The sequence below is a fragment of the Bos javanicus genome, chromosome 9 (genome assembly GCF_032452875.1).
Source record: "Bos javanicus breed banteng chromosome 9, ARS-OSU_banteng_1.0, whole genome shotgun sequence".
NCBI classification, from domain to species: Eukaryota; Metazoa; Chordata; class Mammalia; order Artiodactyla; family Bovidae; genus Bos; species Bos javanicus.
In genome coordinates, this window is record NC_083876.1 from 36,512,257 (window position 1) to 36,525,537 (window position 13,281).

At 43.9% G+C, this 13,281-nt stretch overlaps 1 protein-coding gene and 1 long non-coding RNA gene across 2 annotated transcripts in view; one reads left to right on the forward strand and one right to left on the reverse strand.

The window, feature by feature from the left end:
* Nucleotides 1-398: 398 nt before the first annotated feature.
* LOC133253822 (uncharacterized) lies at nt 399-4,773 on the reverse strand. The gene is made up of 2 exons (XR_009738454.1): nt 2,902-4,773; nt 399-2,252 (listed from the first exon to the last, which is right to left on the reverse strand). It is a non-coding gene; the product is annotated as an uncharacterized LOC133253822 (long non-coding RNA).
* Nucleotides 4,774-4,856: 83 nt separating this feature from the next.
* Nucleotides 4,857-13,281, forward strand: part of HDAC2 (histone deacetylase 2) — a 35,171-nt gene continuing 26,746 nt past the window's right edge. The window contains exon 1 of the mRNA XM_061427534.1: nt 4,857-5,173. Coding sequence (XP_061283518.1) covers nt 5,122-5,173 — 52 coding nt within the window. The 5' untranslated portion in view covers nt 4,857-5,121. The remainder of the gene's footprint in view (nt 5,174-13,281) is intronic.

Below are 13,281 nucleotides of genomic sequence, written 5' to 3' on the forward strand. Positions count from 1 at the left end.
GCTGGTTTTAGAGAAGGCAGAGGAACCAGAGATCAAACTGCCAACATCCCCTGGATCATCGAAAAAGCAAAAGAGTTCCAGAAAAACATCTATTTCTGCTTTATTGACTATGCCAAAGCCTTTGACTGTGTGGATCCCAATAAACTGTGGAAAATTCTGAAAGAGATAGGAATACCAGACCACTTGACCTGACTCTTAAGAAATCTGTATGCCAGTCAGGAAGCAACAGGAAGCAACAATTTGTTCACATTACTGAGTTTCTAATTAATCAACCCGGAAATGTTTTTATCTGAAACTGTCTGTATTATATGAAGTGGTAAATTTGCTCATATTTACAGCAATTTTTTTTATCTTGTATCAGTTTGTAGGGCTAAAATAATAATATACCACAGACAAGGTGCTTAAACAATTGAAATTTATTTTCTCACAGTTCTGGAAGCTGGAAACCAAGATCAAGACGTTGGCAGCTTCCGTGTCTCGTGAGGCCTCTCTCCGTAGCTTTTGGTTGATCACCTTTCGCTGTGTCCTTAGATGGTCCTTTTTCTGTGAGTACATGCCTGGTATCTCTTCCTCTTCTAATACAAATAAAGGCCATATTGGATTAAGGCTTTATCCTTATGATCTTGCTGCTGCTGAGTCACTTCAGTCATGTCCGACTCTCTGTGACCCCATAGACGGCAGACCACCAGGATGCCCCGTCCCTGGGATTCTCCAGGCAAGAGCACTGGAGTGGATTGCCATTTCCTTCTCCAATGCATGAAAGTGAAAAGTGAAGGTGAAGTCGCTCAGTCGTGTCTGACTCTCAGCGACCCCATGGACTACAGCCTTCCAGGCTCCTCCATCCATGGGATTTTCCAGGTAAGAGTACTGAAGTGGGGTGCCATTGCCTTCTCTGATCCTTATGATCTTAGTTAGCTTTAATTACCTCTTTAAAGGTCCTGTCTCCAGGACTGCACAATTGCACTCATTTCACATGCTAGTAAAGTAATGCTCAAAATTCTCCAAGCCAAGCTTCAGCAATACGTGAACCATGAACTTCCAGATGTTCAAGCTGGTTTTAGAGAAGGCAGAGGAACCAGAGATCAAATTGCCAACATCCACTGGATCATCAAAAAAGCAAGAGAGTTCCAGAAAAACATCTATTTCTGCTTTATTGACTATGCCAAAGCCTTTGATTGTGTGGATCACAATAAACTGTGGAAAATTCTGAAAGAGATGGGAATACCAGACCACTTGACCTGCCTCTTGAGAAATCTGTATACAGGTCAGGAAGCAACAGTTAGAACTGGACATGGAACAACAGACTGGTTCCAAATAGGAAAAGGAGTACGTCAAGGCTGTATATTGTCACCCTGCTTATTTAACTTATATGCAGAGTACATCATGAGAAATGCTGGGCTGGAAGAAGCACAAGCTGGAATCAAGATTGCCGGGAGAAATATCAATAACCTCAGATATACAGATGACACCACTCTTATGGCAGAAAGTGAAGAGGAACTAAAAAGCCTCTTGATAAAAGTGAAAGGGGAGAGTGAAAAAGTTGGCTTAAAGCTCAACATTCAGAAAACGAAGATCATGGCATCTGGTCCCATCACTTCATGGGAAATAGATGGGGAAACAGGGGAAACAGTGTCAGACTTTATTTTTGGGGGCTCCAAAATCACTGCAGATGGTGACTGCAGCCATGAAATTAAAAGATGCTTATTCCTTGGAAGGAAAGTTATGACCAACCTCGGTAGCATATTGAAAAGCAGAGACATTACTTTGCCAACAAAGGTCCGTCTAGTCAAGGCTATTGTTTTTCCAGTGGTCATGTATGGATGTGAGAGTTGGACTGTGAAGAAAGCTGAGCTCTGAAGAATTGATGCTTTTGAACTGTGGTGTTGGAGAAGACTCTTGAGAGTCCCTTGGACTGCAAGGAGGTCCAACCTGTCCATCCTAAAGGAGGTCAGTCCTGGGTGTTCATTGGAAGGACTGATGCTGAGGCTGAAACTCCAGTACTTTGGCTACCTCATGAGAAGAGTTGACTCATTGGAAAAGACCCTGATGCTGGGAGGGATTTCGGGCAGGAGGAGAAGAGGACGACAGAGGATAAGATGGCTTGATGGCATCACCGACTCAATGGACATGAGTTTGAGTGAACTCAGGGAGTTGGTGATGGACATGGAGGCCTGATGTGCTGCGATTCATGGGGTTGCAAAGCGTCTGATATGACTGAGGGACTGAACTGCAGTGAACTAAACTGAAACAGCCTAAATGAAAAGGAAAATAAAAAAGTATACATACATAAGCTTTAAAAGTATATATATATGTATATACACTTTGCTGTACATCAGAAACTAACACATTGTAAATCAACTATACTTCAATTAAAAATTAAAAATAATAAAATTATTTAAAAGTAGTTAATATAACAAGTTCCTAGACCAATCAAAATATGTAAATATATGTCCAGGCTCTTTTCACATGTTCAAAGGTAGGTTCCATGGATACCAATATTAATAATTATTACTAGTGTTATAACAATAATCCTAATACTCCCATGTATTCACATAGTTCTTCATTTTTTAAAAACTATTCTGGGGACTTATCTAGTGGTCCAGTGATTTAAGAATCTGTCTTGCAGTGCAGGGGACACAGGTTCAATATCTGGTCGGGAAACTAAGATCCCACATGCCATGGAGCAACTGAGCCCGAGCACCACTACTACTGAGCCTGTGTGTCACAACTAAGACCCAAGGCAGCCAAATAAATATTTTTAAAAAAATCTATTCTGTATTAATTTTCTTATTTGAGGTACTCTATATTCATATGAGGAATTACTCTCCAAGTAATACTGCCCCATTTTACAGATGAGGGAATTCAGACAATTGAATGACTTACGCATACAGATACACTTACCTGCAAGACAAACATAGTCTCTCCTCTCATGACACTGTTCTAATGAGAAGTTGCAGACAACTGCAGTATGGTGAGTGTTGAGCTAAAAGGGTACAAGTCACAACCACCAAGTGAGGGGCAGAAAAAACAGACTGGAGGCTGGGGAAGAAGTAAAGTCAAGGAAGTCTTCCAGAAGTAAACAAAGTCTCATTTCAGTTTCCACTCTCCTGGCTCTGAGAATGTTAGTTTCTACTAAATTAACTTATTTTATTCTCAGAATATACCAAGTTGATTTGGGGCTTGATAGCGTAAAAGCTGTAAAATAGTATCATGTAATTTTTAACCTCTAAAGTCAAAGTTTCTCACTCTGATTCTTGTACCAACTGTGTCCCTTACCTGGGTGCTTGCTAAAATCATGGACTTAGGTAGAGGGGGATGGAGGCTACCTTGGATTGATTTTTTTCTAAATTTCGTGGGGGTGAGATCCAGGAAAATTGCTGCTTTAAGTATGAACTACCTGGAGATTTTGAAGTCAAATATTTAATAGCAAAATTAAAAGGATAATTTTGTTACTGGCTCCCAATGATTCCTGTTTCAATAAGGACTTTTATTTGTTTTTTGATAGGGATGGGAGAGAATGTGTATTTGGGGAAACCTACAAATGGTAAATGGGCTTCCCAGATGGCTCAATGGTAAAGAATCCGCCTGCCAATGTAGGAGACCGGAGTTCCAACCCTGGATCAGGAACATTCCCCTTGGAGAGGAAATGGCAACCTGCTCCAGTCTTCTTGCCCAGAAAATCCCATAGACGGAGGAGCCTGGGGGGCGGGGGGAGGGGGCCACAGTCCACGGGATCGCAGAGTGAGACAGGGCTGAGTGACTGAGTCTGCACCTATACACAGTAAATGGTATACGGGAATAAGTTTTACCCATGCACTGTCAGCATCCCCCACCCCCACCCCAGTCACCTACAAGGTGGGTGGCTTACAGTAGGTAAAGGCTCCACGTTTGATGACTTATTGAACACAGGGGCAAAGGTATTTATAACGTCCCAAAGTTCTGAAAGTCCTTTCTCTGAACTTTATGCTGCGATCTTCCAGTGCCCGGCCAGCAGAAGCAGTCATAATGGAGTAGCTAGGATGTGTGGACTTTAGAGAAAGGCTGAAATCAAACCCCAGACCATCAACCTTGGAGAGGACCAAGTGCGTTATAAAGTCCATTTATAAAGAAGAATAGAAACAATACTTAACGTCCCAGCTTACTCCCAGTTGTTGGGAGTCTCAATCGAGTTAACACATATCTATTACAGATATAAATGAAATACATCATAAATTAAATACTTAGAACCCTAACACATACATGCATGCCATTACTGCCTATTTAAAGTCAGGCAGTACTCTCTGCTCTTTCATGTCTGCAATAGGTCCCCTTAACAGGGGGGACCTCCTCCGAGGTCAAAACCTCCTCCGAGCGATTATCAGCAGAAAATGAAAAAAATAAATGAAATGCACGACGACCCAGTACAGGGATCGTGGGTTGCAGCTCGGCGGGTTCGAGAAGGTAGAAGGGGTGGGATAGTGGTCTCTCAGCGCCCGGCTCCGAGCACGTGGTCCGTCCCGGCGGGAGCTTCGCGACAGAGGGGGAGGGGAGCAGCGTGGGACTTCGCGGAGGGGGTCCAGGCGGCCCGGGCTACGGTTGGGGAGGCGCCGACTGCGCAGGCTCAGGATAGGCGCAACCACTGCGCGAAGATTCGAAGGGGGGGAGCGTTCACCCGGCTCCACGCTCCCTTTAGTTACCTAATCTAAAAGCGAAAGCCTGCTCTTTTTAAAAAAGAATCCTTTTACGACTGTATTGGGTAGCCGTCCTGTGCAAGTTGCTCATCATAAGAAAGCCTCTTTTCCCAAATTGAAGAAGCCTCTTGCCCCCTCCTCCCCGTGGAGTCGCAGTGGACGCGCCCCACCTCCCCTCGGCCTCCGGAGGTGGTTTGGCGGCCCCCTCCCCCTCCCCAGTGTCGCGAGTTGGCGCCGCTGCCACCCCCTGGTCCGCGCTCTCGGCCCTTCGGCCGGGCGGTACCCAGCCCTCCCGGCACCCCCCCTCCTCTCCTCCCTCCGGCCTGCCCTTCCCCGCGGGACTGCCACCGTCCGCCTTCACCCCAGCCTTCTCTCCCCGCCGGAGCCGCGGAGGCAGCAGTAGCAACAGCAGCAAGAGGAGGAGCCGGAGGCGGCGGTGGCCGGGGAGCCCATGGCGTACAGTCAAGGAGGCGGCAAGAAGAAAGTCTGCTACTACTATGATGGTTAGACATCGGGCAGGCGGGAGGGTGGGCGGCCCAGGGCTGCGGCGCCGGGCCCGGAGCCGCATCGGCTCTGCGGCCGCCGTCGTGAGTGGTTGCGCCGGGTGCTGAGGGGTCAGGAGGAGGGACCGACTTTTGGCAGCATCTTAACCCATTCCCGACCCGACGCCGTCCGGCAGCCTCCGCGGGGAGCTAAACGGACGCCCCACTTCTCCCTCCGGCCGCTCTCGCTCCGCCAGTGCGGTCCGCCGCCGGCCTGCCCTGGCTTGGTGCTGGTGCGAAGGGGACGGCCCTCCCTCGCGCCTGTCCCGCCCGCCGCTCGTGGGAGGGAGGTTTTGGGGGTCCCCTGCTCCGGCCGCCTGCACCCGACTTCTCCTCGCGGGCCCAAACAGCTACCCCGGCCCAGACTGCACACAAAGCCCCACGGCCCCGAGAGCTCCGCCCCTCCAGCCCCCATCCCTCCCCTCCCCGCCTCTCCGCTCCTCTGTGTCCCCGGCTGGCCCGAGCGTCTCCTCCTTTTCTCTGCCGCCGGCCTCACCCCGGACCCCTCGACCGGGTTGGGTGCTGGAGAGTAGCCCCTGAGGTTGGGGGCCCACGTCCACCTTGAGGCTCGTTCGCACCCCTCTTTTGCGTGGACTCCATCCCTCTCCTTTGTTTGCCGGGTTCTCTGAGCGCCACTTTCTCAGCATTCAAATGAAAGGGCTTCACTTCCTCAATAAAAATGAGGGTTTTCGAGTTTGAGGTAGTCAGTCTTCACGGGAAATGTGACGGTGGTGGGGCAGCGTGCTGTCGCTGTTGCTGCTTGTGTTGTAGATCAGCCTCGATGGGTCCTGGCTTGCCTCTCTGAGAGGCGGTTACCACCCACTTCTTTGTTGCTCTTTGTTCGATCAGGAAATACACCCTGCTTTGGAGGTGTAGGACCGATAGGTTTGGCATCTGGCTTGCGAAAGCTGTTTCTAGGTGGTGGGAGTCCTGGTGTTGGAAAACTTTGAGGAGTACAGCAGAAAGTACTAAATAATCAGATAAGCTTGAGCTCATGGAACAGTAAATTATAAAAATCAAATGATTTCGTTTTAGAGGTTCTGACCTCATTTGCAATTTGAACAGTCTTTTTGAATCCCATTTCCTGTGCTAGTCTAAATTACACTAAAAGAAGTGGTTACCTTTTTTATAGTTTGCACGAAGACCTTAACTTATTAAATAGTTCCTAGTTAGGTTACTCTCCAGAGAAATTCTGAAATTTAACAAAGAAGCTAGGTTCTGAAAGTCCATCTGATTTGTGTGAAGCAATAAAAATTTTGGAAGCTGTTTCCTACATTCAGTGTATCATAAACCGTAAAATCGTAGACTAATGGAAAGATCTTAGAGGACTAGGTCAGAATAAATCTAGACTTTAATTTTAAAAATGGCCATATCATGTCTCTTCAGTTAGCAAGCATGAATCATTTTTGTGCCTGTTTATATAAAATAACCACCTGTGTCATTTGTGGAAAAATCTGAAATCTTACAGAAGAAATCTAAGTGTTAAATATTAACAGCCATGTTTTTAAAGTATTTTTTGAGAAGACTGCATGTATATGTGATACAAATTGATTTAAAATTATGCCATCATGGAGGGGTGGAGATGGGAGTAGATTTTAACTTTAATGTAAATTACTGAAGTTTCTTAGAATTGATTTTTTAAGAGTCCATGCGTATTTTGGGTCACTGCCTTGACTTGGGTTCCATGACCAAATTGAAAAGTAAATAACCACGTGTGTAAGTTAATTTTTAAAATGATATTGTTTCTAAGGTTTAGAGATGTGTTAGCAGGGCTTGGGGTAGAGAAGAAAGGTTTTAAAAGGTTAGGGTAACTGGTACTGAGGCTCTGCCTGCAGCTGTTAGTTGCTGTTGACAGTGATAGACTGATGAAGTGAGCTGCTTGAAACTTCTTGTCACTAGCCTTGAACTGCAGAACCAGAAGGTACACTTAAGTAGCAGTTTTATCAACAGCTATTCTTTTCCTGGGCCCATTTACAATGAGTCTCCATTGAGGGGCTGGGAGCAAGTATTGAGCCCAAGGGCAGGATGCAGACTTGATAGGAAGAGTAATCTTTGTGATGTAGTCAGTGCTTATAGTGGACCGTTCAGCTGCTTCATCTGATGACCGGCAGCAGGTGTGTAATTGAATGTTTAGATGTCTCGGGTTAGGGTATCTGTCTTTTGTCTATGGCTCTTCCTTGAGTAATTTTTAGAATGGAATATGTAATTGCTTACATCGGGAATATGCTTTGGGTTCTTTTTGTGGGGGTGGGCTAATAAAATATTTTGCACAGGTTATTAAATTGAATAAGTATCATTATGCTAATTCTTTGTAGGTGATAGTATGTTAAACTGTGCATAGTTAATTCCAAAAGCTTAGATTTTCATCACCAGAAAAACCCTATTTTGTCAGCTTATAAAGATAGTGATAGTAGTTTTTTTTTTCTTTTTTTAATTGTGAGGAAAGAGCTTGTGCATCAGAGAACTGACTCTAAGATAGACAAACATCCAGTATTCCTTGCTGGGGGAAGTTCTGTGGACGGAGGAGCCTGGCAGGCTACAGTCTGTGGGGTCCCTCGGACACCACTTGGCAACTAAGCAACAACATCAGTGTTGAAAATAATAGTGTCAGTGTCAATAATTTATGAAACTAGAATAGCTGTTTTTAACTTGTTGTAAAGGGAGTAGAAGGAAGAAAGATCAAATGGGAAGCAGTGAGGTATAGCAAATTCTGTAACCATAGGGATCCTACCTTTAGGCTTACTGGGACCAACAGGCCTACTCTTGGTGACACAGAGAGAATGTCTAGCAAATGAAAGGGACTTCTAAAGACGTATGTTGTTTTCTATGTTCACATTACAATCTCAGTATCATACCGTTTAGATCACTGGAATGAGAGTTTCAAGGCATTGATGGATGAAATATCCTTAGACCTTTGAGAAAAAGTAAGAGAAGTTTTGGGGCTTCCCCGCTGGCTCATGGGTAAAAAATCCGCCTGCAATGCAGGAACCACAGGAGATGCAGATTTGATCCCTGGGTGGGGAAGATCCCCTGGAGAATGGAAAACCAATCCACTCTAGTATTCTTGCCTGGAGAACCCCATGGACAGGGGAGGCTGGCAAGCTACAGTCCATAGGGTCGCCAAGAGTCAGACATGACTGAAGCAACTGCATGCACAAGAGAAATTTTTACTTTTGCAGCTTTTGACTCATGACTCGTTTCCTAAATCTTGATCACCTAGTATATACTGCAAGATTGTTGATAATCTATAAAACGATATAGTTATATCCCTTCTGGCTTTAAAATAATGTGATTTCTAGGAATTCCCTGGTAGTCAAGTGGTCGCGGTTTTGAGCTTCCCCTGCAAGGGGCACGGTTTCAATCCCTGGTCAGGGAACTAAGATCCCACATGCCACATGGCAAAAGAGAAAAAAAATAAAATGATGTGATTTCTGTACTTAAATATAATTAGCAAACCAAGCTGTGTTAGGCTCTGATACATGTACACGTATCTGTATGTACTGATACATGCATCAGTAATACTTTATCAAGAAATGTTAACTAGTTTGTTTTAAATTAGCTTAAGGCCAATTACCTTTAGTGTCTGTTTTATTGTATATACAATATATTAATAATAGGGTTGTATATCACAATTTATATGATTATATGCATTGCTCTGTGTTGTATTTTTCCGTTCTCTGATAGGGTTCATCATAAGATTTGGAGAAAAGTGATTCAGAGAAAATCACTCAACACTGTACAAAGATAGACTATAAAAGTTACCAGTATCATGTCTCCCAGTATACACCGAGTCTACTGTAGCACAGTATGAGAATTCTACTTGGCAGTCAACTATTGGCAGATTTCCTTAGATTTTATTTATAACAGTGATGCCAGAGCCTTTGCTGCCGCTGCTTAGTTGCTCAGCCATGTCCAACACTGTGCAACCCTATGGACTGCAGCCTGCCAGACTCCTCTGTCCATGGGATTCTCTAGGCAGGAGTATTGGAGTGGGTTGCCATGCCCTCCTCCAAGGGATCTTCCCAACCCAGGGATCAAACCTGGTCTCCTGCGTTGCAGGCAGATTCTTTACTGCTGAGCCACCAGGGAAGCCCAAGCCTTTTGCTAGGTAGTCTTTAATATATCTGCATGGGTTCTTAGTGGAGAAGGAAATGGCAGCCCACTCCAGTGCTCTTGCCTGGAGAATCCCATGGAGGGAGGAACCTGGTACGCTACAGTCCATGGGGTTGCAAAGAGTCAGACTCAACTGAGCGACTTCACTCACTACTATGGGTTCTTAGATATAGTATAAACATTATTATCCTTGAAATAGGTAATCTTTTCTTTGGAGGCAAATCTGGATACTGAATTATAGCAGCAGTTCGTAAATACCAGTGGTTTTATTGCACATCATTTATTTAAACATAGCCAAACATAAGACTGAGATTTTCATGTACTCGAATTCTCTTCCCCAAGATTTTTTTTTTTTACCATTTACTTCCTTCATATTTCACCTTAACAGAGAAGCTTTTCCCTTTTCCCTTAATCCCTGTTAACTGTTTTTTCTCCCTATCGGTTACACCTAATTTTTGTCTTTCTTCCTACTGCAATACAAACTTCATGAGGATAAAATCTGTTTTGCTGATGTCTGTACTTCTACCTTTTCATACTGTTCGTGGGGTTCTCAAGACAAGAATACTGAAGTGGTTTGCCATTCCTTTCTCCGGTGGACCACATTCTGTCAGACCTCTCCACCATGACCCGCCCGTCTTGGGTGGCCCCACACAGCATGGTTTAGTTTCATTGAGTTAGACAAGGCTGTGGTCCGTGTGATTAGATTGACTAATTTTCTGTGATTATGGTTTCAGTGTGTCTGCCCTCTGCCCTCTTGCAACACCTACTGTCTTGCTTGGGCTTCTCTTACCTTGGACGTGGGGTATCTCTTCACGGCTGCTCCAGCAAAGTGCAGCTGCCGCTGCTTACCTTGGACGAGGGGTATCTCCTCACGGCCACCCTTCCTGACCTTGAACGTGGAGTAGCTCCTCTCAGCCCTCCTATGCCCGCGCAGCCACTGCTCCTTGGATGTGGGGTTGCTCCTCTCGGCCGCTGCCCCTGGCCTCGGGCATGGGGTAGCTCCTTATGGCAGAAAGTGAAGAGGAACTCAAAAGCCTCTTGATGAAAGTGAAAGAGGAGAGTGAAAAAGTTGGCTTAAAGCTCAACATTCAGAAAACTAAGATCATGGCATCTGCTCCCATCACTTCATGGGAAATAGATGGGGAAACAGTGTCAGACTTTATTTTGGGGGGCTCCAAAATCACTGCGGATGGTGACTGCAGCCATGAAATTAAAAGATGCTTACTCCTTGGAAGTCCCTTGGACTGCAAGGAGATCTAACCAGTCCATTCTGAAGGAAATCAATCCTGGGTGTTCCTTGGAAGGAATGATGCTAAAGCTGAAACTCCAGTACTTTGGCCAGCTCATGCGAAGAGTTGACTCACTGGAAAAGATTGATGCTGGGAGGGATTGAGGGCAGGAGGAGAAGGGGATGACAGAGGATGAGATGGCTGGATGGCATCACTGACTTGATGGACGTGAGTCTCAGTGAACTCTGGGAGTTGGTGATGGACAGGGAGGCCTGGCATGCTGCGATTCATGGGGTCGCAAAGAGTTGGACCCGACTGAGGGACTGAACTGAACTGATACTCTACCAGCCTTAATAAAGATAAAGGTTTTTTTGCATTAATGATGAATAAATGATAAATACCTTGTACTTTTACAGCTGGAATCCTTTTATATATTCTAATTCTTAAAGCCACTCAAGTTACAAACAGGCAGGATGAGTGGCATTTTATTTATTTTCTCCATGAAAATAGATTTGTGTATCTGACTCAGCTCACCATCTAACCTTTTCTACATAGTCTAGTTTTAATGTCCAAGGAGAGAGCAACACCTGGTACCTAAAAGATTTTTCTTTTTTCCTTTGGTGACACAAGTTTGGAACTACTGCCACTGCTACCATAAAAAAAGAAAAGAAAGGGTTCCTCTGCTACCAAAAAAAAGTATTAGTAATTATTTATTTCCCTTAACAAAAACTTTAAATGCATGTGTTGACAAATCCTTAAAGGAAACTATTGCAATTGGGGAGAAAGGTTAATTGTCTCTTTGGAAATGATAATAGCATTGAAAGGTGGGTGAGGTCAGATTTAAAGTTCAAGTGTTGGGGTGATGTCAATTTTGAGTTCAGAAATAATTAAGTGGAGTTAAAGTCCTTAATCTGTGTTGTGTAGACAAAAGATTGAAATCCTAAGAAGAAAATATAAGACTATGTTAGAAATAAATACTGGAGAGGGTGTGGAAAAAAGGGAACCCTTCTACACTGTTGATTGAAATGTAAATTGATACAGCCACTATGGAGAACAGTATCGAGATTTTCCTTAAAAATCCAAAAGTGGAGCTACCGTATGATCCAGCAATCCCACTCTTAGGCATATATCTGAAGAAGATTCCCTGGAGGAGGAAATGGCACTCCACTCCAGTATTCTTGCCAGGAGAATCCCATGGACAGGGGAGCCTGGCAGGCTACAGTCGATAGGGTCACAAAAAGTCAGACATGATTGAGCAGAGAGGCATTTATCTGGAGAAAACTAACTTGAAAAGATACATGTACCCCAGTGTTTATTGCAGCAATGTTTACAGTCATCAAGACATGGAAGCAGCCTAACTGCATCAACAAAGGAGTGGTTAAAGAAAATGCAACACACACACACACACACACACACACACACACACAGTAATAGTATTACTCAATCATAAAAAGAATGAAATAGTGCCGTTTGGAGCAACATGGATGGACTTAGAGATATCATACTAAGTGAAAGGTAAGTCAGAGAAGGACAGATATCATGATACCATTTGTATGTGGAACCTAAAAAGATTATATAAATGAATTTATGTACAAAACGGATTCAGACTTAGGAAACACATTTATGGCTACCAGAGGGGAAAGGTGGGAAGGAGGGATAAATTAGGACTTTGTGATTAACATATACAAACTATTGTATATAAAATAGATAATCTGTATAATACTGTATGGCACAGGGAACTCTACTCAATATCCTGTAGTCACCTATATGGGAAAAGAGTGTGAAAAAGATACATGTGTAAGTATACTTGAATCACTTTTCTGTACACTTGAAACTAACGTGACATTGTAAATCAACTATACTCCAATATAAAGAAATATTTTTAATTAAAAATGTTTTTAAGAAGGAAAGGTAAGACTATGTTAGATAGTAAGTGAGGGGACCTTGGTAGGGTAAATTTAGACAAGGGAAGCCCCTGAAGGCGTAGAATGGGGCAGACTCCTTAAAAGAGTTTTCTTTCATAAGACACTGCAGACTTCAAAGGCTACATAGTTAGAAGAGAGCTGGTGCACTTAACAGAGGAAGCTAAGGGGAAGACATGGGAAACTCTAGGGTCAGGCCAGGTAGTAGAGAGCCAGACCACCCAAGACTGTGTGGTTAGAGATTTGGACTTTATTCAGGAAGCAGAAAGCCACGGAAGTTTTCTTAAGTGTCCGAAAAGTGGAGAAAGGATGAGAAAGAGTGATAGAATGTAAGACTGAAAGTAAGAATGAGTATATGTTGGTTCACATACAAGGTAATGAACGCAACTGATAGACATGGACATATTTAAGAGATTTTAGGAGTAAAACTGATAGAATTTGTTGATTGGGTTGGAAATGGAGTTGGGACTTTGTGACCACTAAATAAAAGATGGCTCCTAGATTTTTGAATTTTGAGCAGTTAGGTGCCTTATTCCAAGAGAAGAGGATTTAGAGCAGCACTGTTGATTCACTTACTTATTACTCAAGCACCCGCCTGGCACACAGTAGGCTCTTGATGTGTTAGATGAATGAGTGAACTTACGAGACTTGATAAATAAAGGTTGGTGGAAGAATGGCTGTGGGGTGGTATGAAATCCAGGAAAGTGGTATCATGGAAACCAAGACTGAGTATTTCAAGAAGTAGCCAGTGTGTTAAAGTCACTAGTGGTCTATCTAGTCTGTGGAAGACAAAAATAATACAGTA